Here is a 27,250-nt window from a genome sequence, read left to right on the forward strand (position 1 = left end):
TAAGAAAAAGGATGCTATAAATTGCATTGACATAAATTAATCTTGATGGGAGTTTGATAAACATATGATACATAGGGTGAACTATAAATTTCTGTATGGTGTGGTTTCTATAGTAAAGCTGGTAAAAAGAATTACCAAAGAATGACAAATAAAAGGAGTAGAAACAGCATCAAGGGGGTATGTCTGAAGCATGAGTTCAGATGAGATGATTGGTTGACCAAAGGTGGTATTGGTAGCACAGAAACCTGACCATCATTCCCAGTCTCTTTTGTTGCTTCAGGAGTGTAGCTATTTGGCCCAACTGCAGCTGCAGGAGATACTGCAGCAGAAGCGGAGTTTCGAGGGTTTAATGGTAGAGTAGTGGAATTCTCGACATCGTAACCTGGAAAAGAACCACAAACTCTTGTATCAATTGATGAGCTTCTGTTGACTGCCAAGGCTGCGGTTGGTTGCTTGGTCGAATTAATTTGTAATAATTCGATCCACTGAAGAGCAAATGACCAAGTAGAGCTAGCCGCAGTTCATTTGCAACAAGGGGCTAGTCCCTCCACGGTCTTTGAAAGTCCAAATTGAATTACATGGAATTGCAATTAAGGTTTTGGTTATCCTTATGAATTAAAATAATGTCACCACCCAACTTATGACCATTTTTACTCTATGGATTAAACAAGTTGCAGTGCAATTCAATTAAGCAACGAAATGCGCTCCAAGCAATGGGAGGGATGCCAGTATGGCAGAACTATACTTACAATCAAACTTCTTCCAGCCCAAGACAGACTTCTCCCGATCAAAGACGATGCGATGGCCAGTCATGAAATTCTCTGTATGGATAAAGTTCATATAATAAGCCCGATGATGTTGGCACAAATATGTTTTCTAGAGGGTATTGAAAACAAACAGCAAGCAACAGATAGTAACACAAAAAACGTCAGTCTGATTGGTAGGGGTATGATTATGGATTTGGTCAAAAGTCTTAAGTTGGACACTAATCACCATGTTGCAACATCAAGCCTAAAAAGAGCACAAGAAAAGTGGGAGTGGCATTAATACATATATGATGTGTATGGATACATGGAATCCATGAAGAAATGGAAATTGTTTTCCACTGACAAGACAGTTGGGCTGTTTGGATATGTGGATTCCACACAGTAATCATTACTCTTATCCATGGTCAGAATTCTTTAGCACACGAAACAATACAAATGCTGTCTAATGAATTAGATGACTTCACTTGCTATCCAAACAGGCACCCAATTTTTGAAATCCTATTTTCTACAGTGACAATGGAAATTATCATTGGGTAATCATTATGTTGTCCACGGAATCCACATCCAAAAATGCCCTTAAAGTGAAGGAAATGAAGAATATTCCACAACTTTGAGGGAAAACATTCTAAAGCTAGATTCCATGGGTGCACTCCAGGTTATAAAATTCAGTTTGAAACCGTGAAGTCAAATACCAGTAAATTTATAAAGAAAGAAAACATCTGCTGCTCAAGGTAGTCAGTAGTGAACTTATTGCTTCACTCGGATTAGGTTAGAAGTTGAAATCAAGATTAGAAAAAGATAAAATAAATAATAGCAAAGAGGACTGCTAGTTGTGCATGATTTGAATATGAGTGCCCAAAGAGGCATTTTAGGTGTGTACAAGATCCAGAACATCCACATGGCAGGTAACACCATAAACAGACCATCGACTCGAAATGGATGACCAGACAACCATAAAACAACTTGACTGAAGTAGGGCTCGGAAAATAGCAGCGGTCCTTTCTTCTCTTTGATTTGAGTGCTTAGGATCATCCAACTGGCCTGACTTTTGGGCCATGGCCCATATACAGTGTGACATGCTGGATGGTGATCCAGGTCATGTACGCATCTACCATGCATCTCCATATAGTCTCGTGTGTGTGTGTGTGTGTGTGTGTGTGTGTGTGTGTAAAGATGAACAAAACGCCCCCACAAAATTACAATTCCTCAATTGTGAATGCATACATCCGTCATTCTGAAGTTTGAACCAGTGGATCGAGACAAAAGGAATATGGGTAAGTTGAACAGATCTAACAACTCATTCTATATAGAAATACTATTTCTTGAGTTTAAGATAGAAGTACTTACGGCCAATAATATTCAAGTCACTACTCTTGACAACAGCCAAGCAATATACATATTGTGCCTGCAAATCAAGAGATCAAAATATGTGAAGACACATCACAGGGAGAGAACAACTCTTTTCCAATTAGAAAATGGGTCTTACCACAACAGCTATAGGAACAAAAACAGAAAACTGGCCTCCACCTTTCATTGTTAGACTGACATTGGGTATCATAGTGCTATTCTCATTAGGACTGCATATTTCAACAAACAAAGGTGTCAATGCTCAGCTGCTCAGAAATTAAAAAGAATGGAAAACATAATTATGAGTTGAGCTAAATAACTTGATATAATAGCAATATTCAAATGGGATCTTGGGATCAGGTGAACGCCGGTTATCTAGAACTTGAGAGTTGAACTGCAAAGAGCCAACAATGACCATTTAGTAGTTAATATAGACTAGTGTCTGGAGTTTCTCAAGGCGACACTCCAAAGATAGAACTAGATTTCATTATCAGAAGTACTTACACTCTCAGAAAGATGTGTATAAGCCGGATCTGCTAAGGATGTAAGCGAGGTTCCAGAATCAACAATAGCACTGAAATTTGAATTGGTGAGACTTGTGCCCACGCGTAGTCCAGTTACACTGACATTGTATAGTGGGCTGGTGCACAATTTCCAACAAGAAAACCAGAGTAACTACATGCTATTTTATGGAAAAAGAAAACGTCATTGTTACTGTAACCTGTTACTTTGGATGTACCTCCATAAGTAGCCTTATATATATATATATATATATTACTTATGGCAAACCACCTTTGTAGAAGTAGTTTATTGGCATAAATTTAATCAAAGGTGAGCCCCACATGATGTATGACCCACATCAAGGTGGGCCCCCGCATAATGGATGACCCACATCAAAGGTCAGCCCCTAATGATGAATGGTCCATATCCAAAGCGGGCCCCATATGATGGATGGCCCACTTCAAAAGTGAGGCACAAACGATGGACAATTCACATCAAAAGTAGACTCCACATGATGGGTAGTGGACATTGAAGGTGGGCCCTACATGATGGATGACCCACATCAAGATGGACCCCACATAATTGATGGTCCACATCAAAGATCAACCCCTAATGATGAATCACCCACATCCAAGGCAAGGCCTTGCATGAAGGACGTCCCACTTCAAAGATGTGGCCCACACGATGGATGATCCACATCAAAGGTGGGCTCCGCATGATAGGCGGTGGACATTGAAGGTGGGCCCCATATGATGGACAATTAACATTGATGGTGGTCCCCATGTAATGGATGGTCACATCAAACATTGGCCCCTTATGATGAATGACCTACATCCCCCACATGACGGACAATCCACATCTAATTCTAACATGATGGACAACCCACATCCAAGGTGGCCCCCCATGATGGATTGCCCACATTGAAGGTTGGTCTTATAAGGTGGATGGTCCATATTGAAGGTAAGCCCCACAAGATAGACAATTCACATTGAAGGCAGGACCAAGGTGGGCCCAATATAATGAACGGTCCACATCAAAGGTTAGCCCACATGATGGATGGTGGATATTAAAGGTAGATTGGATCCCACATGAATAAGTAAAAATTGGCTGAGATTTTAATGGAAGATATGTAAAAAATAAATTAAAATAATAATAATTGAAAAAAGAAGAGAGAAAGAGGAGAGAGAGAGAGAGAGAGAGAGATTAATGGAAGAGATTTAAAAATTACTTATGTGATATTAGAAACCAAACAAACTTTTATACTTTTTGGTTGATAAGTATACTGTTTACGAAACATACTTCTTGGACAAGTAGAAACCGAGATAAGGCACTTGAAGCCTAGGTAGCTTAAGCAAAACGACTTACAATCTAATTGGATCCCGAGGATTGAATGGAGTTTCTTCTTGGTCCAGGCTACCCTTGTCCCCAAAAATTATTCTTCCAAAGCCGTCTTGACCAAAGCACATGGAAAATGAATCTGCTGTGAGTCCTGCAGTTGATAAAATGCTTGGAACAGATGTCTTGCCCATGCCAAGCCCAAATAGACCATTGGGGGCTGCACCATCCAGAAACAAACCACTCTGAACCTGTCCACAACTGCACAACCAAAGAAACACTCTCCAATAAGCCAGGATTCTTGAAAGCATACAGAACAAGCTAGTTTGACTAAGGGTGCGCTTGGGTGTATGGAGTTTCCAAGGTCAACAGGATGTGGCAGGATCAAAACATGATTCCCATTCTAATCTGAACCATGCTACAAGGTAGGAAAAAAGATGGAAATGATGGCCCAATTAACGTGTTGCATTTTTTTATACCTACCCCAAAACCAAGCACAATGATTAGGCAAAGGAAACCAAGTAGATCACAATTTGGCAGTATACCAAAGGGTGCGTTTGGTTGCACCAAACATCATGAAATTTCATGATATTTTGCAATTTTCATGAAATTTCATGATGTTTGGTGCAACCAAACACACCCTAAGTAATTCTATCAGAATTGAAACAGAAAGCAGCTTCGAAGGAGACATCGCAAAACATTCAAATTAAGGAAACGCTACAGATTACAGCAGCAAAGATGGTGATGAGAAAACAAGAGCTCTCCACCCACAAAAGGGAAACAACTTGAACATCCAATGAAAGGTAAATGGCTGGGAAGAAATAGGATTGAAACCCTACCCAAATACAATCTGTGCATCAACAGCTTCATGATTACTGTCTTCTGTTGTCAGGTACATGACATCCTCTATTAAAATCCCAGAAGACGAGGTATTAGCAGACATGTAAGCAACCGTGTAGGGACAATTGCTGCCTGCTCCTGTACATTTACTTTGGGCTTCGCACAGTTTGTTGCTGCATGGAACTCTTTTGCTTGTTGACGATCTATTGGGGCTGTAAATGTTGAACTCAATATCCTGCCGCATTATAATAACACTTTATTTAGATGAAAAGAAATGCCTAGAGTGAAACAATCACTTGACAATTGAGACCAACGTACAAATGCTACAATCCTTTAGGGGAACTTTTCTATTCGAAAAATTGTGACAGTGTGAGGGATGCTGCAACTTAATCAAGATAAAAAGCAAAGAGTATAAATTACCAGTCCAAAATATTAATCCCAGCAATTTGGACAAAATCACCAAATTAGGAAATGTATGAAGATAAAATATTGTTCTTTTCAACTAATTGCTTCATGGAAAAGTTGGCATCATTACAAGTAGTTAGTTCCATCAGGCAAGTTAGTTATCATTACATCGATCCTTGTGAATTGTACTGGTCTTTGCCTTTGGGAAGATCCAATATGATTGTAACTTATATTAAACAATTTGAAAAGACATTGGTGTCGTGGAAGAGATGTAACCTCTAGGCAGTGTTTGAAATATCGGTATCGCGTTACATATCGCATTCTTGGGATACGGATACATATTGGTCGTATCGGGTAATGTACCGATGTTGTTCGAAACACTGGGAAATTGGTTGAATTTTTCAATGAAACTTCAGTGATTGTTAAAAAAAAGACATCATTACACACTTATAAAACAAAATATTAAAAAACAAGTGCACATAATAGGTTTTCTTTATATGGGGTCCTAATCTATGTGTTGTCTAACTGAATTGATGCAAGTATATTCAAAGTCTATTTATATAATTTATAAATGTAAGAAAACATGTGGAAACACAAGCAATACATTCAAAAACAAAAGAAGAATCACTAGATTAAGTTACATACATGTTTGAACACAAAGATTGCAACCGATTTGCGAGAAATTGAGAAATTTTGATTTTTTATTTTTTATTTATTTTTTAATTTCAACAATTCGGCCCATCTCCTCTAAATCTCAAAATCGAAGCTCCAAATCATGATTTTTCATACAAAATATGAAAAAAATCATGGATTTCTAACAATTTGACATTGATTTAACATGATTTGCAAAAAAGAAAAGGATTGAAAATCGAAAATGTTCACCAAATCAAACATGTGGGATATATCGCACTACTTGTGCATTTCGTATTGCACGGGTGGGATACAAGATATATCGTGGGATACATCGGCCGATATCGTCGATATTTAAAACACTGCCTCTGGGTAGGGGTGGTATCCTTCTTATCAAGTCCGCCATATCGGATGTTCTAGCGTATTTTCTCCATTCAAGATCCTAGTCAATGTGATGAAAAAACCCAAGAAGACTCAAAGATATTGTTTGTGGGATGATTGTGGCGCAGGCTGCAAATATCATCTTGTTAGCCAAAATGAAGGAGGTGGCCTCCATATTTGTAGAATTAACCAAAGGAATTGGGTGCTTCGGGCAAAGTGGTAGTGAAGAGTTTGGCAATGAGCAAGAGGCTCTTTGGAGGAAAATTATTGCCCCGAATATAACAATATGGAGAGAAGTTGGCTGATGTGGTGACAAGGGAAAAGGTTCCTTTATTCGGAAATCCATGACGGTAATCAGAAAAACTTCCAAAGGCGTGGGTCCAACTTTCATGAAGGGTATGACCTTAAGTGGGCTGTGGCTTTTGGGAAGACCTACGGATTGGGGAGATATCCGTAGCATCTAGAATCCTATATTCCCCAATGTTTCTCCATTGCTTATTAGAAACCTTTCCTCAAAGGTGGATCTTAGATGGCTCCTCCCCATAGGCTAGTGGAAGCTTGACATTGATTGAAGCTCCATGAGTAACCCAAGGGCATCCAGGATCAAAGGCATGCTAAGAGATAAGCACAATTTTATCAATTTTTCATTTTTTGGGCCAGTCAATCAAATCCTCAAACAAGGCAAAGTTGTTGGCTGTGAGAAAATGAGTGGAGCTTTCTGCTAGTGGGTGGGTGGGTTCTTAATGGTGGAAGGGAGTTCTTGAAAATTGCTTGGCGTCTGCGAGATCTATTATGCTGTGAGATCTTGCTTTTGTTTTCACTAGTCTTGGGATGTAATTCACTATATGAATATTAGCAATCATCAAATTCCTAGAGAGGCAAACTGTTTTGCCAACTCCCTTGCAAGGGATGGAGTTGGTGCAGGACGCAGGCATGTGACTAAATAATTAAGCGAGATCAAACAACAACTTAATCTAAATAATCAAAATTCACCAACTATGCTGAATCACCAAACATATAAAAAAATCAAGCATGTAACTATGAGAAGTTCAGGCCACATATATCAAAGTACGCAATGCATGACCTTTAAATACTAAAAGATGGGATCTTCTGGATGTAGCAACATCCAAGTAGCATAGGAACTAGTTTAATTTCAAAAAGGGAAAGCTAATGCTACCTAGGGTTTGCTCAATTAGGGTTTAGGCCAACCTAGGGTTCATAGATTTGGGGAAAAGTGAAATTAAGGTTTAGGTTGCTTAATTGGTAAAGGGTCTTACTAGAAGGGAAATGGGGATTTGGATGGTTGGATGTTTGGAATTCAGGGCCAATTAGGGGAAATTGGGAATCTAGGATTTAGGTGATTTAGAGAAGCTTGGATATTTGGGGAATCCAGGGTTTAGGTTAGGATAAAGGTATGGGATTCAAGGGGTTTTGATGTGGAAGCAAGAAGGAATCAAAGGGACGAAGGGTGGGCCGTACAGCTAGCTATAGGGGTTCACACGTGTAGTTTTACAGTCACACGTGTGGGTTATTTTGGCTAGGGTTTGGGTTTCAAGGGTTGGGTTTATACAAGAGGATGAAAGAGGAAAAAAGGAAGGGATTTTGGTGGGTTTTGGGAAAAGGGAAAGAAAGAAAGATGAAAGAAGGAAAGACAAAAACTTGAAAGAAATACCTCTTTGATAGAGAAAAAGGAAGAATACGGAAGATAAGTGTAAGCCCCACACCTCCATTGAATAGGAATGGCCTCTCACCAATCCTAATTTCCAAATCACATAGAGAATCCTTCAAATCGCATGAAGAAAGAATAGAAACTTTGAAGTTTTTGAGAAGCGATAACATGTAGAGAGCCCCCCCACCCCCCCAATCTCAGAAATTCGTTTTTTCAAAAAGACACTCTCAGGAAAGATTTCTTTAAAAAACCCTTAATATCTAAAATATGCCCTTTAATGCATAAAAGAAAACAAAACTGTAAAATAAACTAAATCCTAATAAGGTAAGAAATAAAAACTAAAACACCTAAGTCCTAAAGTGTCCACGATCGAGGCGGGCCATGATTAAAAGTGGACAAACAGCCTGATACGCGCGATCCAACAGTCTAATCGACGCGTGCACTCGATCCAACAGTCAGGAACCCCACAGTTTGCTGCCCACGTGCATCTTCCCAGTGTGGGGTCTTTAAAGATGCACAAACCATGCACGTGAGGTCTTCTACGATGACTAGGGACGCGATCTGGACCCTGCGAGCCCTATGTAACACTCGTCTAGCCACAAAGAAGGTTGCATTGCTATCCTTCTCTGGTACACTCTGAACGGTCGGATGTCCTCATCAAGAGTCCATGCTATTCTCTTTGCATAGTGACTCTTATCCATTGCCTTGATGGATGTTTATCTCAAATCACCTTGGAGACTTTCTTAAAAAAATCTTTTGTTATCAATCAAATGAGTTTGAATGTATCACTTACCAGTTTTGTATCAAGTTTGCATAGGGAACAATAAAAGAATAGGCGTATGTTATTGATTTCATTGAGTTGTGCCAGACATAAGAGCCAACCTTAAGCACATTGCAAAGGAATATCCAGAACATGCATCTTAAGGGGAACCTCCATGGCAGAAAGTGGCCAATAAAGGGCATCAGGGGAGATAGTAGTGAAATTCACTACTTGCCCCTCTTTGGGTTCCCACATCTCATGTGCTCCTTGCTACTTTGGAGAAGTTCCCTCAACAAGTGAAGCAAACTGAGAATGTCGTTGGTTCACCTATTTATCATTAACTGCTCAAGTAAATAACAAAAGGAAGGACAAAGGGATCCTAAGCAATCTTCAAGAGCAGATGATGTGGTTTAGTAATAAAAAAGTGATGAGTTGGAATTCTTTTATGATTACACATTCCTTTCATATTAACAAACAACAATTCTGTCAATACTTGCCACATCATCCGAGGTTAAATACTCTAAAAGTTCTTTCGCTAGAACCAAGATCCCAATTTTTTTAAAAAAACCCACAATTCTACAGTTAAACATTCTATGAAATACAAATAAAACCTTCAAACTTTAAAAACAGGAAATCTGCTTAAAATACAAGAAATCAGTGACAAAAAACTGTCAAACCACTCCTTCTAGATAAAAAAAATAAAACAAAAGAAAAACCAGAAAAGTCTCCATAAACATAAATTAATTAGAATATTGCACAAGAAATAACACATGTGAACTACTAGTGAGGTAGGGAAAAGGGAAGTCTTCATTTCTTAGCATTTGTAATCATTGTTCCGAGTATTGGCGATATTATTGATAACATCGATGATATTATCAGCATCTTTAGCTTGGGGATTTTGATAACACTGGTAGTATAAAAAATTCCAGGTATTGGCGATATATCGCCAATATATCGCTAAGTATCACTAATGTATCGATATCGCTAATGCATCGCCAATGTTTCTAACTGTGTAAATTCCAAGTGTCACTTGTATTGCCAATGTATCAGCAACATTTTGTAGTCATTGTTCCGAGTATCGACAATATTATCAATAACATCGATGATATTATCGGTATCTCTAGATCGATGATTTCGATGACACTGGCATAAAAAAAATCTAGGTATTGGCAATATATCGCTAAGTATCACCAACGTATCAATATCGCTAATGTATCGCCTAAATTTTCAATTGTGTAAATTCTAGGTGTCACTTGTATAGCCAATGTATCAGCAATATTCAATAATATTGCTGATGTATCGAGATCGCCAAAAAATTGTTTATTAAAAAAAATTCCATTTCAAACTTTTTTTTATGGGTGCATGATTGTATGATGAAATGCATGTTTCCATGTGTGTTTATGTATGCATGCATGGATAGATGAATGGATCATGGATGTATGTATGGATGGATGGATGGGTATGTATGTGTATGCATGACTGCATGCATGCATGGACGGATGGATGGATCATGCGTGTGTGTGTGTGTATATGTATGTGTCATTGTATGTAAGCATGTATGCATGCATGGTGGGATGGATGGTTTGGTTGGATGGATGGACATATCATGCATGTGTGTTTGTATGTATGTGTGTATGCATGGATGGATGGATGGATAGATAGATCCACCATTTTCCCCATGTTTCTCCAATGTTTCCTTGAGTCAATGACACATGCCTTTATGCCCCTATTAAAGGAAAACTTATTATTTCGATTCCTAAATATGCTTCTTCTTCTTCTTCTTCTTCTTGATTCTTAAATATGCTCGCGTGGTAGACTCTCAGGAGTTTTAACACCCGGTCAAGGGTTTGAGTATCTATAGGTGGTGAAATTCCACTAGCGTGAGTGTGTGGGGGTGTGTGTGCGTGTGTAAACAAAAAAAATATAATAATAAAATTTTAAAAATAAAAAATAAAAAAATATGCAAATACATGTATTTTAACATCTCCTGAAGTATCATTGAAAAATTCCACCATTTTCCCCACGTTTCCCTCAATCAACTATACACTCCCAGGTATCGGCAATATTGATACATGTTTTTGTATCCCCAGCCAGCAATACATGCAATGATGTCGTTACTACAAACATTGTTTGTAGTTTGCAAGTAACAACGGAAACTCAATGAGGTTATTAAAGCCAAACATCTATAGCACACCTAGTCAAAAGGGATGAGGTGTGTAGACTGATCTCGAAAGGATGGGTAGGTATCAACCATCTTGACCTGGTCAACTCAGCTCCATTAAGAAAGTGGGTCTGGCGCTTTAACTTAGAAGATGGTAGTATGTGGAAGTCTATTCTTGAGGCTAAATACGGTGTTGAGCCAAGGGTTTGGTGGACAAAAAGGTCCTATCTATACCATGCCTCTATTTTATAGAAGGAAATTGCTAGGGTGGTTGATTGGGTGTTCCAAAATCTAGATTTTTCCATCGGTAATGGAGTGGGAGAGAGATTTTGGATAGACTCTTGGTGTGGTGTTCCATTGTTCAAATTATCCCCGATATTATCTTTATCTCCAACTCGGCGATACCAATAACACTGGTAGCAATACCGATAACACTGGTAGAATAAAAAAATTCCAGGCATCAACAATGTATCACTAAGTATTGCCAACGTATCGATATTGCCAATCTAATCGCCAATATTTTCAACTGTGTAAATTTCAAGTGTCGCTTGTTGTCAAATCACCACTTTCTCTAAAAGTTCGAGCCGTTAGGGGATGGCGTATCAATGTTTATCAAGGGACTTTAACAGTCCCCCGCACAGGCGGGGTGGAACTATACATGGGAACATACTAGGCAAGGGTGGAGGGACACTCATAACTCACACCATAAACAGGCGCCCCGTGGGAGAATCTATTAGAGAGGCATATTTGCTGCTCCCAAGATTTGAAAAGTTGACCATCCACTTCGATACCATGTCAAATCATCACTTTCTCTAAAAGCTCGAGCCATAAGGTGATGGCATATCAATGTATATCAAGAGACTTTAACACTTGTATTTCCAATGTATCGATATTGCCAATGTTTTCAATTGTGTAAATTCTAGGTGACGCTTGTAGCACAAGTCTATCAACAATATTTCAATAATATCGCCAATGTATCGATATCACCAAAAATTTGTTTATTAAAAAAAATAATTTTATTTTTATTTTTTGGGCACATGGTTGTGTGCAGTGTTCAATTTGTTGTGGATAATATTGATAATATCTCAATATTATCGTTATTGCAACATGTGCAATATCGAGACCACAATCTTTCGTTTCCTTTCTAGTTGTTGATTATTTCTTGGCAAAATATCATGTGTTGTTGATATTCTGCAATATCAATGGATGTTTAGATGGAAGGTTGGATGGATGGTTGGATGGTTAGATGGGATGGTTAGACTGATTTCTTACGACAACACATGCTTTTAGGCCCCCATTAAATGGAAACTTATTATGTATGCATTCTTTTTGCAATTTTTTTATTCCTAAATATTCAAATGTATATTTTTAACATCTCCTGAAGTTCCACTAAAAATTCCACCGTTTTTCCTATCTCTCCCTGCATTTTTGGTTATCAACGATATCGATATTGTTTCCATATCCCTGGGCAACGAAACTTGTAGCGAAATCTATACTTTGAACGTGTCCCCACCCTAAGATCATCCTTCCCTGCCCTGGCTAACCTTTCCCCTAATCTTGAAATCTTAGTGGTCGAGTGTTTTTCGAGTATCAAATCTAGTGGGGTGTGGATTAGGAATTTGAGAGATGAGAAGATCAAAAACATCAGTCTTCTTTTCTGGTCACAAGGTTTTGTACTGGACCCTGGGATTGCGGATTTACTTCATTGAAGCCATGAAAAGTCCCGAGCATTCTTAGTGAAATCTTTCTATTGTATCTTTTCTTCCTCGATGGGTTAGACTTCTCCTAGACAGTGTTTGCAATATCGATAATATCGGCCGATATTATCGATATCATATGTCAGCGATACGAAATTGATGTGTAATAACATAAAAGGCCTAGATTCCTAAATATCGGCAATAATATCCCATGATATTGCAAAGTATCAACGATAACGTGATACATCGCACGATATCAACGTTTTTTTTTTTTTTTTGTAAATAATTTTATAATGTATCGATGATATCTATCGATATCAACAAATATCGTTGATACCTGACACGAAACACATGTTGCCCTTCCCAAAAACCATTTTTTTTCTTCTTTTTTTTTTTCAAATTTCTTTCTTCTAATTTGTTAGTGGGTGATTTCGGTCCATCCTTTTCTTGGATTTGGGAGAAAAACCCACATTCAAAATCAAAATAATGATTTTCTTGCATTTGGGGCCATTTCTCATTCGGTGAGTAATTTTCATCAATTTCTCTCAAACTATTTACAATGTTGCACTCCAAACATGAAATCAAGCATGTATGAGGCTTGATCCATTATTTTGTTAACTTTTTTTTTTTTGAAAATAAAAAATATTTTTAATTAAAAAATATTAATAAATTATTAAAATATTAAAAAAAAAATCAAAATTTCCCTTCAATTGACAACCAATGGAGTGTAATTTGAACCTATTTAAGAGTGTTTGATAAAATGATCATCACATACACTTTAATTTTCGTATTTGAGTATAGGTGGCCCGATTTGGTGGAAATTCGAAAATTTCCCAATTTCTTCCAAATTGCTTACAATGTTGCACTCCAAACATGAAATCAAGCATGTATGAGGCCTCATCTATTGATTTGTTAAGTCCTTATCAAATTCCTGAAAATAAAAATTATATTTAATTAAAAATAATTTAAAAAAATTAAATATTAATCTTTTTTCAAAATTATCATTTAACCAACTGTCAATTGAGACTAATTTGAAAGTATTTAGGAGTGTTTGATGAAATGATCATCACACACACTCTATGCGGATCTAGGCCACAGCCAGTCACATCATTCATAGGTATATTTCTCAATTTCTACTTCTTTTGCTTTTGAATGAATTGGTTGTGTTTTTATACATGTCTTCTTACATTTATAAATGTTATGAATTCAATTTGAACATAGTTGCATTAGTTCAGTCAAGCAGCGCATAGCTTAGGACCCTATACAAAGGAAACCTATTATGTGCACTTTTTTTTTTGAGATGTTATGTTTAAAAGTGTGTATTAAGGTCTTTTTTAATGATATCTGAAGTTTCATTGAAAAATTCAACAAATTTCCAAATGTTTCCTCATGTTTCCCAAAAAAATGTGATAAACTACCCAATACAAAAAATGCGATAATTACCCAATACAAACGATTCATCCCGTGTGATAACCAATATGTATCTGTATCTGTATACCAAGGGTACGATACGTACCACGACACTGATATTTGGAACACTACTCTCAGCTTCACTGGTCCAGTGCGCGCGCCACCCCCCCCCCCCCGCGGGAAGATTGCTGCTTTCCTGTGGTTGGCAGGAAGAAATCGTATTCTTACGATAGATAGCCTACATAAGAGAGGACTTGTACTTCCAAATATCTATCTTCTTTGTCTTGTGGAAGAGGAATCATTGGTTCATTTGCTCCATTGGCCCTTTTCTATTGATGTCTGGAATGGAGTCTTATCCTAGTGCCTTACTTTATCGAGGGTCGCTTTAGGTCCTGGCACTTCGGGGGCAGAGGAAAGCTTGGAAAGACAAGATGGAGGCTCGCCCTTCTTGCCATCCTATGGGCTATCTGGTCCGAAAGAAACAATCAATGTTTCTGTAATAAGAAATGATAGTCTCTAGGGGTTCTTTGTAATGTGTTCCAATTTCTAAGGAGTGGGCTCCTTGATCTCTCCAGAATTTGAGTTTTTCCACTAAGGGGCTGCTTTGTATTTTCTCAGTAGTCTCTAGTTTGTTTTGTTTTCTTGTTCTGCTTCTATTTTTCTTTTGGCCTAATAAATTTCCTCATCTTTCCAAATATATACATACATATATAGTGATATTCAACATCCAGTATCCCTTAATAGGATTGCTTACATAATCCTATTTATCCTTCTTCTTTATTGCTGAAACTCTCTGAGTTTTTCTTCTAGCTTGGAAGAAAACTAGCATTTCAAGCTAGGTAAAAAGTATACAACCCTAACTAGGCACCATAAAAGCTCGTAAATGTTTGATAAACCTTGGAGTTGTCTGAAATTCACACCCTAACTTAGATACAGCAGCACAAACTAATTAGCAATGTTGTCAAGTCACATATGGGTTCGCATGCGATAAACATGTGCTGTTTGCATATGCGATCGCACTTTTTTTAAAAAATAAAATAAATAAAAAAGGGAAAAAATTGAAAAAAAAAATCTAAAAATTTTTAAAATTTAAGGAAAACTTGCCTTAGTGATTGGATTACTTATTTTACTTATTTCATGTAGTTTGAATGTTTAATTACATTATATATATTTAATTACTTATATTATATTTACATAAATTCTACATTAAGAGAGAATTAATTATTAAAAACTTCAAATATAGAAATTTTATTGATAAATGGATAACTTGATAACTTTTTTTTTTTTTTTACACACGCACACACACCCTCACACACTCACGCCATAGTGGGATTTCACCACATATGGATACTCGAACCCTTGGACGAGTGTACTCTTGTGAGTCTACCACCGGAGCAAGAGTAAGGATCCAGATAACTTGATAACTTGAAACAACTTACAAGTTATAACTTACAACTTAATGTAGTCTTGTAGAGAGATTAGATTAAGAGAGAAAGAGGAGTAAAAGAGAGAGTGAGAGATTGTAAGCTTTAGAGTGGATATCAATACTGAAAAATGTGAGGGATTTGTAGGCAAAAGTGGCTGAAATTGCAAAAAAAAAAAAAAAAAAGTCTCAACGGTCGTATTTTTTTTTACCATTGGGCTGTTATGCAATCGCATACTCGCATATGTGATCGCATATTAGTTGCATATAAAAGTATGCCATGGCATACTTGCCATGGTCGCATATGCCATCATGGCACATGCGATCTCTTCCATAACATGCAAATGTGCGATCGCATATGCGCATATGAAATCACATTTGACAACACTGCTAATTAGTCAAGCAGACATGATCTTCCTGCAGAAAAATATTCCACATATGCAATCACATTTGACAACATTGCTAATTAGTCAAGCAGACATGATCTTCCTGCAGAAAAATATTCCAATAGTGGTCTACCGTTAGTGATCTAAGTCATTGGATCTGAAAATGAAAACACAATGCCAATTTAACTCAGATAGGTGAAATGCTAAGCAATCCATGCAAGGAGAAATTGAAGAGAAGTGTGAGGGTAGTCCATGTGAGGGATATTTGAAGAGATATCCGCAGCACACATGCCAGCGCAACACACATGTGCACGATCCAAGCCATTAATCAGGTAGGGCATACAAAGCATGCCCTTGCCCAAAAACCAGGCCGGTTCATTCATCATGTCAGCTGTAAGTATGAGAAAAATGAATGGTTGAAAATTAGTTTACAACGGTCTGTCTTCAAGGTACACGTGGCATCTGATGAGTAGTTCAATTTCTCCTCACATGATTCCTCATAAATTAATTAATCATCGTCATCATTTAAGCCTTATGCCGGTTTGGCTCTGCGCTAGGGAGAATGTGGAGGGAGTTAATTACTGATAAATATGGAGTGCATCGAGGTGAATGGTCAGTTAGGCGATCCTCTCTTTATAGAGCTTCGTCAATGTGGAAGGCAATTGTGGCAACTGAACATTTGGTACAAAAAGGAATCTCGTTCTTTCTCGGCAATGGTCATAACATCAGATTTTGGGTTGATACCTGGCGTGGAGATACAGCTTTGCAAGATTTATATCTGAGATTGGCAAGGATTGCTCCCGACAGATTTATCAGTGTAGCTGACTGTTATTCCACTGCGCCTCCTCAACTTGGAGTCCTCCCTGTCACATAAATCTGACAGATGTAGAAACTGAAGATTTTATGGGTTTACTCACCCTGCTTCAGAAGAGTATGCCTTCAAGTCGGAATCAAGACTCTATTGTTTGGAATGCTCATAGCTCAGGGATCTTTTCAGTGAAGTCTTTTTACAATACGATATCTAAATCTTCTATTTCTTGCACCGTTCCCCATCCTTTTCATCATTGGTTTTATGGTGCCCCTCCTCGTGTGGTGGTGTTTGTTTGGCCGGTGGGAAGGAGAAGGATTCTTACTACTGATAATCTTCAAAGACGATCTCTCATCTCGCCGAGTGTGTGTTTGATATGTATGCAAGATGCGGAGTCTATTGATCGCCTTTTCATCCATTGCCCGTTTGTGAGGAAGACTTGGGATTATTTCTTGTTATCTATAGGCGCTATGTGGATGATGCCTAAGGCGCTTGAGGATCTCCTTTTCGCATGGCATGAGGGAGGTTCAGGAAAGGTTGGAAGAGCCATTCGAGGAATGCATATTATGGCTATTCTGTGGGCAGTTCGGGAAGCTAGGAATGCTTGTTGCTTTCATAACAATCCAACTTCAGTTGACATTGTTATCTATAGGATCAAAGATCTCACTTCTAAGTGGGCGGCCCATCTAAAGCTTTCCTAGGACTGTTGGGGGCTTTTCTTCTGTTTTTCTTTATGCTTTTGTATTCTTTAGTGCCTTGGGTGAGCTTTTCAATAAAATGTTGTTATCTCTATTAAAAATTTAAAACAAAAATTAAAAAAAATTAAAAAAACTTATGCCAACAAATTGGAATAATCTAAATAATTATGAAACAACACAGTGAAGTCACTCTAAACTAGAAGCCTCCAAAATCTTCCTACATTGAAGTTCATAGGGAGAACCTTGACCACCTTTGTTTTACTTTTACCCTGTTTCAGTTAAAGGAAATGCCAAAACTCCCCAAGTTATTCTATTGAAGAACCACTTCACATACAATCAGGGCAGTTTATTTTACCAATTACCTTGGCAATGTAAAGGAAACGTGTCATCATTACAATTTTACCACTGCCAAACTAAACACGGGAATTGTTGGTCAAATGCAGATGTATTCAGATACAGGTAAAGGAATTTGTAATCATTGCACTTTTTCATGGCATTATTGTGAAAATCTCAAATCCAAACAGTGGTGTCAGTGTATTTTGGTGTGTAAAAATCTCATCATTACAATTTTACCGCCAATAAACCAAACACAGGAATTGATAGTCAAATACAATTGTTGTTACGAGACAAGTAATTTGTAATCATTGCACATTTCCTTTACATTACGGTAGTAATTGATGAAACAAACAAGCCCTATTGTAAGTGGTAGCTCAATTCCTTGCACCATGCATTTTGTATTCTAGTAAACTACAGTATACCATGGAATGGGTACTGGTTTACCTAGCTTTCCATTTCCAGGAACCCAACATACTGGCCTCATTGGGCAAGTACCTATCATTTATTTAAGATTTCATATCAAGATAAGTAGTGATTCCGGTTGCGGCAGGTCCACATCTTTTCTAGCATGCATCATAGCCTGAATGCATATCCTCATCCAATACTGGCTTCCCATTTTCTTATCAAAATCTTAGCTCCAACAAGGACTTCAATGAAACCCAGACCTCCTCACCCGCCAACCCGCTTCCACGATCATCTGTATTCCAATTCTACATGGTTTGTGCTTCAATCCAGCAAGGGGGGAATTTAGAATTCTACAGTAGCAATGGTCTCAAATGTTTATTTTTAAGCATGGGAGGACCTGATCTTAGGCAATTCTACAATAAGCAAAGGATTCAAGAAGAATTGTACAAGTCTTTTAAGATCTTTTCAAGAAACTATGTTCCTATATTGTCTAGGTGGGGCACACCGCGTGCTTCACGGAACTCACAATTTAGAGTTGATTGTGGCATCCCTAAATAGGATTTTTGCATAGGAGAGAAATTTTTTCTGCAAACAGACTGAGAGAAAAGGCTTACGAATCCGTAAATGGGGAACTGATACATGCCTACATGGATCATAGGGCCTTTCCATAGTTTTACAGTTATTCCCTCTTTGAGTTAAGAGTCTTCCATGTCTAAGTAGTTATGTAGGCATGGGACACATGTCATGTAAAGAGTCATCCATGTCTAGGTATTTTTGTAGGTATGGGACACATGTCATGTAACTAAGTTGTTGTGTGGTTGTGGGTGGTTGAGCTATGTAGTTATTTATTTGTGATTGAGCAATGAATAAAAAACCACTGAATCCTTTTATTCCCTCTATGAAATTACTGGCGGCCAGTTCTCCTCGAATTGAACTAACTTGTGGTTTTTCTTTCTTTAATTTTCCACATTTCCGCATAAAAGGAAGAATGGACACACCAAAGTGGTATCAGAGCCACCTTTAGCAATGGTTGACCACTGAGTTGATGAGCACGAGGCTTAGATTGGGCGTTTGCAGGAATCGTGAAACAAACAAGAGCTAATGCTGGCTGAAATCCTATGGAAGTTGACGGCCATAGATATTAAGCATGACCATTTTGCAAGTTCTCTCCAGAAGGATAAGAGCAAGAGGTATGAAGGGCATTTCCATATCCAACTTTCATGAGCTGAAGCCGGAGGGGATTCTTCACAATCCAATTCGACTGGGATCATCCAAACAAGTTTGCTCAAATTAGATTTTCCTCGCCATAGTGGAGAAGACCCACCTGGTTGAATTTATAGGATTGACCAATTCCTTGCTTATCATCAAACGACACCTAACCAACGACTCATCACTGCATCCTTCCACATGGAAGGGGAAGCACTCTCGTGGTTTTGATGGTTGGAGAAGGCCCAAGGTCCCGTTTCTGGGACAAGTTTGTTACGGCATTGAATGCTACGTTTGGACTCACCAAGCTCGAAGACCACGCTGGAGCTCTGGCCAAGCTACAGTCGACCACATCATTGCAGGATTATCAAGCTCAGTTTGAAAGGTTAGCTAACCACATTGAAGGATTGAGCGAGTCTTTCTTGGTAAGATGCTTTATTTTGTGGGCTTAAGGATGAACTTACATTGGACGTTCAAATATTCAATCCTAAGGCTCTTACAACAACAATTGGGTTGGCTATTGTAAGACCCGAGGCCCCGAAATCTAGTTCGTACACTGGATAGCCGTTGGCTGTAGGTCCATTGGCCCCGAGAATGTTTTGACTTGATCATAATGTTGTTCTATTATCGAGCCACAAGCTGTATTTCAACCCGATGTCTGAATTTTAAGATACGGACTTAAAATTAAATAATCTAAGAAATGACACTTATATCCTTATTTTATCTGGCGGAGCCCCACCATCGAGTTTTCAAAATCTGTTAGGTCCGAGAGCCTAACCATTGTGACCGTAGTCAAGTTACAGAGTTAATAGCGAAAACGGCATGTCAATAGGACACTCGGATTGTAGGTTATGAATAGATATGCAAATGTATATTTTGATAAAATAACTCAAATGACCTCGATGTTTTTAAAATCCTTGGAATAAGTTAGTTCAAATTACTTAAATAACATTGTTATATGGTTACCATAAGTTTACACTTCTTAAAAACATCACAAAACACCTCCTAAACCTTCTTTTTAGACAAAAACTAAGTTTAAAACAAGTTTCAAGTCCATAAACATAAACAAACCTCTTTCAACATTTCATTTTCAGCACTCTCTTTCTTGTTGAGTGTGAAGTTGAGAAGAAGAAGAGGAGGAGGAGGAAATAGAAGCTGAGGTTGAGAGCCAATCCTCTGATAGTTACAGGTGAGTGCATATATTAGGAGCACGCATATGTATACATTAGGGTTTCCTTGAAAACCCTATTGCTGAATTTTCTAATTTTGGGATAGGTTATTGCTGGATTTTCTGTTTTAGGGTTAGGTTATTGCTTGATTTTCTGTTTTAGAGTTAGGTTATTGCTGGATTTTCATTTAGGGTTACGTGATTGCTGGATTTTCTATTTTCGGGTTAGGTTATTGCTGGATTTTCTGTTTTCGGGTTAGGTTATTGCTGGATTTTCCATTTCAGGGTTAGTTTATCGCCGGATTTTCATTTAGGGTTAGGTGATTGCTGGATTTTCTGCTTAAAGGTTAGGTTATTGCTGGATTTTCTGATTTAGGATTAAGTGATTGCTGAATTTACTAATCTAGGGTTAGGTTATTGCCAGATTGTCTGAAGGTTCTTGCTGGATTTTCTGATTTAGTTAGTGAGATTATTAATGGAAGGTTGGATAATAGAGATGATTTAGTTTTGTTTAAATTCATATGTATTGCCATCGTTTTCTCTCTGTCCCTTACAAAGTCCGCCCGCTACCTGTTTGAGAAAATGTTTAAAAGAATTATCCTTCCTCCTTTTGATGTAGTTAATTCTTGAGAAAAAGCATGCTTGTGGCATGAAGTCTTATAGCGAAATGAATCTCGGATTGGAGTTAGATTGGCTAAGTCATGTGCATATCTTATGCATGGTTCATAGGTGTTGTATCATTGTATGATTTAGAGTGAATGATTCATATCATGGTATGGTGATCATAGTGGGTTGTGTCGCGACAGACGATGTATCTATGATTAGTATGTGAACCGTCTAGATACATGATGCATTACATGAGACCCCGATGAGACACTTAAACTTCATAAGGAGACCACATGAAGAAGGTCATCCTTTGCTTGTCTTGAAAAATATATATATTGTGATTGTGTATGGACTCATGCATATGGTGATTGTAAATGCGATGAAACATACTTTGTTATGACTTAAGTTGGACACCACACCGAAAATGTGAAATTCAACAGGACATGATTAGAGGATCCGTGGGTGAAAGTCCCTAAATCCCGATTGGTACCATTGGGAGCAACCAATGCCTAGACCGAGTGGAAGAACAAAGCGCTGGAATGCCGAAATACCAAAGTAGGCAGCGACTCCCACTGACGTGTGTCAATTGGTTGAGAGGTTTGACCTGACCTGCTTATGAGCAAGCAAAGATAGATTGTGTGTGACGAGCTCGTAAATTGTCCGCTATCGTTTTGCCAGGCGACTTATGATTTCTCGCTGTTAGGCAGATAATGAGGTTCAACACAAGTGGGTTAGACTAGTTCGACCCGTGAACTACGTAGTCCCACCTCTGTAGTTGACCACGGTGGAAAAGTCTATACAAGTGGGTAGCGATCATATGCGAGTCCCACCTCTGTTTCAGACTTTGATGATCCAATTAGGAAATATGGAAAGTTGTGGAAACGTTAAAAGAGTATGAATGTGACAAGTGGGTAGAAGTCCCACCTCTGTATATAAAAATGATTTGGAACATAAAAAGTAGCATAATGCATTGTATCTTTAGTTTATTGTTATCAATTCAGAAAGCCTGTGCATTCCTGTGCATTATATGAGCATGACATGAAACATGCATTTTCACTGCACACACGCACTCGCTGGGCTTAGTAGCTCAAACTTTCCTTTCTATTTTTATACAGGTGAGAGTAGGGAGCTGCAGGAGTAGATGTTACAGACTCCAGTTGTCCTTTTTGTTTTGTACATATCAGTGTATATATATTTTTTTGTAATACCCATGTACATCAGGTATAGTAAATATGACATGGTTTATGTTTTGGTTTTGCCTTGACATGCTCAGTTGTACACAGTAATATATGTTGAATATGATGAAATTTTGAGAAATAACATGTGTTTGTCGTCTTTACTTTCAGAAATCCTCCTTGTGGAGCCCCGCTTATGGGACTTAGTATGTGATAGTTGGAAGTCCCAAAATCGGAGTTTTACGGAGGCTGTCAACCAAAATTTGGTGTATAGTAATCATGGATTACCAAAACTAGATTTAGGTTCGTGACAGCTATACTTCAAGAGGAAAAGTTGATTGCAAAAAGAAGATGATGCAACCTGAGGGGGGTCAAGACCTCCACTACATCCAGTTTAGGGACGTCCAAGGGAACCACAACACCAATCAAAAGGCTTACACTAATCGAGATCAAAGAAAGAAGGGACTGAGTTCTCTATTACAACTATGACCAGAAATTACATCCAGGCCATTGTTGTAAGATGTAAAAGCTCTTCCTCATGGAAGGCAACTGGCTGGATGAGGGGGAAGAGATCAATGAAGAGCCTGATGAAGTTGAAGCGGAGGGAAGAGCCTTAAGAACCCTCTCCAGAGATCTCATTACACGCTAGCGCGGGGGCTTCAAACCCTAAACTATGAGCATTGAAGGTAGCATCAACAAGCAGCTGGTGACCATTTTGATCAACTCGGGTAGCACACAACTTTGTCAACCCAACCGTGATTAAAAGGGCATGTATCAAGGTGTGACGTGGCGACTAGTTTGAAGTGATGGTCGCCAATAGTGAAAGGCTTACTAGTGAGGGAAAATGCAAGGGGCTCGACATCACTGTCCAAGGATTATCTATTCACACCGATGTCTACCTCCTACCCTTGGGAGGGTGTGACGTCAACCTATGAGCTCATTGGCTATGAACATTAGGTCCCGTTCTTTGGGATTCAAAGATGCTTGTGCATTTTTCCATATAAGGGAGCATGAACTCAAGTGATTCTCGCCAAGTGGGACCGTGGTGGTCGAGTATAAAAGCATTGCAAAGCTGATTCGGAAGCAAGGCAGGGGACGATGTTGCGCATTAGCAATTTGATCGGCCAACCAGAACCACCTCCCTCAGACGGTGACTGAAGTCTCTGCTCGACAACTTCAAGGATGTATTCATGGAGTCACACGGGTTGCCGCCACCAGCCCATAGGACCATCGGATTCCCTTACTTGAAGGAAGCCAACCTGTTAGTGTAAGACCATATCAATATCCACACAACCAAAAAATTGAAATTAAGAAGATAATTTGTGAAATGCTTGACATGGGGATCATCGAACAGAGCTCTAGCCCTTACATATCTCCTGTTTTACTAGTTTGGAGAGGCGATCGCAGTTGGCGTCTCTGCGTGGATTACTGCGCTCTCAACAAGGAGACCATCAAAGATAAGTTTCTGATCCTTGTTGTTTATGAGTTAATTGACGAGCAACATGGGGTGAAATACTTTACCAAGTTGGACCTTTGGTCTGTATACCACTAGATCCGAGTTCATCCTAATGACATTTCCAAAACTGCTTTTCGAACCCATGAAGGGTACTATGAGTTAGTCGTTATGTCCTTCAGGCTTATAAATATCCCTTCTACATTTCAAAGCCTAATGAATGAGGTCTTTAGGCCATCTCCACAAGTTTATTTTAGTCTAATATTAATATACAATAGAACTTGGGGAGATCATTTAGCCCATCTTCAGACTACTTTGGAGATCGAACATACTCATCAATTCTATGCCAAGACAACAAAAAGCAAGTTTGAGAAGGAAGTAAAATATTTGGGCCACATAATATCACAAAGGGGAGTAGTTGTCAACCCGACAAAATTGCTTGCATGCTCCACTGGCTTTGCCCCACTACTCCAAAGGCCCTACGAGGCTTTTTGGGCCTCACTGGATACTACAGAAGTTCATATTTGGACTATGGCAAGATCGCATCACCACTCACCTCTATTCTTAAAAAGAAATCGTTCAGCTGGATGGAGCCTTTCATTTGCTTAAGTAAGCCATGACACAAGCCCTATCTTGGCCCTACCCGACTTCACCAAAACCTTAGTCTTAGAGTGTGATGCGTCAGGAAATGGAATTGGCGCAGTATTGATGCATGATGGGCAACCCTTGGATTCATTAACCACACATTTAAAGGGAATAGTCTGAATCTCTCCACTTATGAGAGGAGCTCCTTGCTATAATTTCCGCGGTCCAAAATGGCGTCCTTACCTATTGGGGAGGCGATTCAAAATTAAAACTGACCAAAGAAGTAGAAAATGTCTCTTGGAGAAGCATATAGCCACTCCTACACAACAAAAGTGGTTAACAAAGCTCCTTGGATATGATTATGAAATGGACTATAAGAGCGGACATGACAATAAAGTAGTTGATGCTTTATCCAGAATGGTTGAAGAAGGGAGCCTCTTAGCCATATCGCTACCCATTCCTACATGGCTTGATCGGGTTCAAGCCGAATACAATACCAACCTCGAGTTACAATTGTTGTCCCAATGTTGGCAAGAAGGCTAGTTGGACAGCACATGCTGTGCAATGATTGATGGGATCTTGTACCACAAGGGGCGCCTAGTGCTCACCACCTCCTCGCCCTTACGAGCCAAAGTTCTTAAGGAACTTCATGAGAGTCCTATCGCTGGGCAACCAGGGTTTCATAAGACCCTTCATCAAATAACCTCATCCTTCTATGGGCCAGGACTACGACATTATGTTCGCCAGTATATAAGAGAGTGTGAGTGTGTCAACTTCACAAAAAATGAGAATGTGGCACCACCAGCGTTGTTACTGCCACTACCCATCCTTGAACTTGTTTAGAGTTTGGACAGACATCTCTCTTGATTTCATGGATGGGTTATCCCTCTCACGCTGTAAGAGTATGGTATTGGTGGTGGTGGACTGTTTATCATTGGTGGTGGTGGACTGTTTATCAAAGTACGCAAGCTTTGTAGCACTGTCACACCTCTATATAACTTCATTGAGAACATCTTTAAATTTCATGGTATGCCACGCACTATTGTCATCGACAAGGATGCCATCTTCACCAGCCTTTTATTTTGTTTTGCAGAAATTGTTTCACTTACAAGGAACCAAGTTGAACATGGGCTCATCTTACCATCCTCAATATGATGGCCAAACCGAAGTGGTTAACTAGTGCGTGGAAAATTAGCAACAATGTTTCCCGAGCAAACGACTGATAAGAATGGGTAAAAGTGGCTACCATGGGCAGAGTGGTGGTACAACACCTCTTTTCATTCAGCTACCAAGGTAATCCCATACAAAGCTGTCTATGATGTGCTCCCACCCCAGCTTCCCGATTATGTGCAAGGGACCACTCAAGTTCAAGCAGTAGAGGTCGAGCTACGCAGTCGGGAATGCATTTTGTCCCTTCTCGAGGACAACTTACAAGTAGCACAAGAGAGAACGAAACAGATGGCAAACTCATACAGTACTGAGCAAGAGTTTGAAGTTGGCAATTGGGTGTATTTACGGCTCCAACCATACTACCAAGCATCTGTAGTAATCAGAAGATCCATCGGGTAGGTTGCCTAAAAATCGGAACTACCAATGGGATCCAAAGTCTACTCTGTCTTCCATGTCTTGCACTAAAGAAGAAGTTGCAGCTCATGTGCATTGCAAGACTCCCTTCCTCCCCTAACTAAAGATGGAGTTATTCAACCAAGGCCACAGACCATTCTCGGCCGTAGGATAGTGAAGCGAGGCAACCACGCTATCACAGAAGTACTCATTCAATGGAAAGGCATGCAGCTAGAAGATGTCACATGGGAGAGGTATCATATACTCTTGGAGCGATTTTCTAATGTAGACGTTGATGACATGGTCACTCCGAGCGGGGAGGATTGACACACGCCTACATGGATCATGGGGCCTTCATACGTGGATCATGGGGCCTTTCCATGATTTTACAGTTATTCCCTCTTTAAGTTAAGAGTCTTATGTGTCTAGGTAGTCATGAAGGTATGGGATACATGTCATGTAAAGAGTCATCCATGTCTAGGTAGTTTTGTAGGTATGGAACACATGCCATGTAAGTAAGTGGTTGTGTGGTTTTGGGTGGTTGAGTTATGTAGTAATTTATTTATGATTGAACGATGAAGGAAAAAACCACCATATCCTTTTATTCCCTCTATGAAATTATTGGAGGCCGGTTCTCCTCGAATTGAACCAACTTGTGCTTTTTCTTTCTTTATTTTTCCACAATTCCACCATTAAGGAAGAAAGGCCATACCACAAACGATGTGGGCCCGCACTGTTTGCAATCACACGGCACCCAAAAGAGGTCACTCCCTGTATCGAGCGCCACCAGAAATGTCACATTCGGCGTACCCAACGAAACCAACGCGTAATGCAAACTGAAATCCCCAAAAAGAACAAGAAAAAGAACAAGATTGAATATAAACCGTAGAAAATAAATCCAAGAAACCAGAAAGGAAGAGAGAACACATACGATCCCGTGGAGATTGTCGTGTTCCCATCGTAGAACGTCAGCGTCTGATTGTCATTGCGGGACGACAGATGGCGGCCGTGGAGGATCCGATCGTGATCCGCCAGCGCTGTGTAGTAGTCGAAGGTCCCCTTGTCGGGCCACTCGTCGGCGCGGAAGCCGGCCCAGCGCTTGACGGTATCGGAGAAGCGATGGTGGAGATCGAAGCCGAAAGTGGAGAGGCCATCAGATGGGCGTGGGGCCCACGCGAAGGCGGAGAGGGAGATGACGAAGGAGAAGAGCAGAAAGTCATGTGAAGAAGCCATGGGCTCTTTAGAAGAAGGCGAGAAAGAAATGCATTGGAAGAAGAATAGCTTCTTGCGAGCAGAAGTTATAAAGAGACGGAAGAGAGAGCCTTGAAAATGGTCAACAGATGACGCGTTTCAGAGCAAAGGCCAGCAGGTCGTCGATTACTTCCGTTGATTTCCCTTCTGGCTACTACTGGGAATGCACACGCGGCTGCTGTAGGTAACGCGAGTAGGTCCCACCTCTCTCTCTCTCTCTCTCTCTCTCCTCTGAAAGACACTCGTTTTTCACACTCACGATCTTTTCTTGGTCGGTTACGGGC

The 27,250-nt window shown here is 39.3% G+C and overlaps 1 protein-coding gene across 2 annotated transcripts; it reads right to left on the bottom strand.

Moving 5' to 3' along the window:
* Positions 1-27,250, bottom strand: LOC131243175 (aspartyl protease family protein 1). 2 transcript variants are annotated; one of them, XM_058242322.1, is made up of 10 exons: positions 26,647-27,249; positions 26,428-26,551; positions 4,790-5,025; positions 3,981-4,211; positions 2,619-2,754; positions 2,435-2,508; positions 2,254-2,344; positions 2,115-2,172; positions 750-821; positions 1-382 (listed from the first exon to the last, which is right to left on the bottom strand). In XM_058242322.1, the coding sequence occupies exons 1-10, from the start codon at positions 26,946-26,948 to the stop codon at positions 132-134; spliced, it is 1,575 nt and encodes a 524-aa protein (XP_058098305.1). In that variant the 5' UTR covers positions 26,949-27,249; the 3' UTR covers positions 1-131. The 2 variants fall into 2 exon arrangements, with proteins under 2 accessions (XP_058098305.1, XP_058098306.1); XM_058242323.1 differs by lacking the exons at positions 2,435-2,508; positions 2,619-2,754 and having other exon boundaries at positions 26,647-27,250.

This window comes from Magnolia sinica, chromosome 4 (genome assembly GCF_029962835.1).
Source record: "Magnolia sinica isolate HGM2019 chromosome 4, MsV1, whole genome shotgun sequence".
NCBI classification, from domain to species: domain Eukaryota; kingdom Viridiplantae; phylum Streptophyta; class Magnoliopsida; order Magnoliales; family Magnoliaceae; genus Magnolia; species Magnolia sinica.

Bases quoted from the DNA above. Each gene is read 5' to 3' on its own strand.
- LOC131243175 (XM_058242322.1), bottom strand. From the start codon at position 26,948: ATGGCTTCTTCACATGACTTTCTGCTCTTCTCCTTCGTCATCTCCCTC. The intron at 5,026-26,427 runs GTATGGCCTTTC...ATAATGCGGCAG, and splicing joins GCGGGCCCACATCGTTTGTG to GATATTGAGTTCAACATTTA. The intron at 2,509-2,618 runs GTAAGTACTTCT...GGCTCTTTGCAG, and splicing joins ATACACATCTTTCTGAGAGT to TTCAACTCTCAAGTTCTAGA.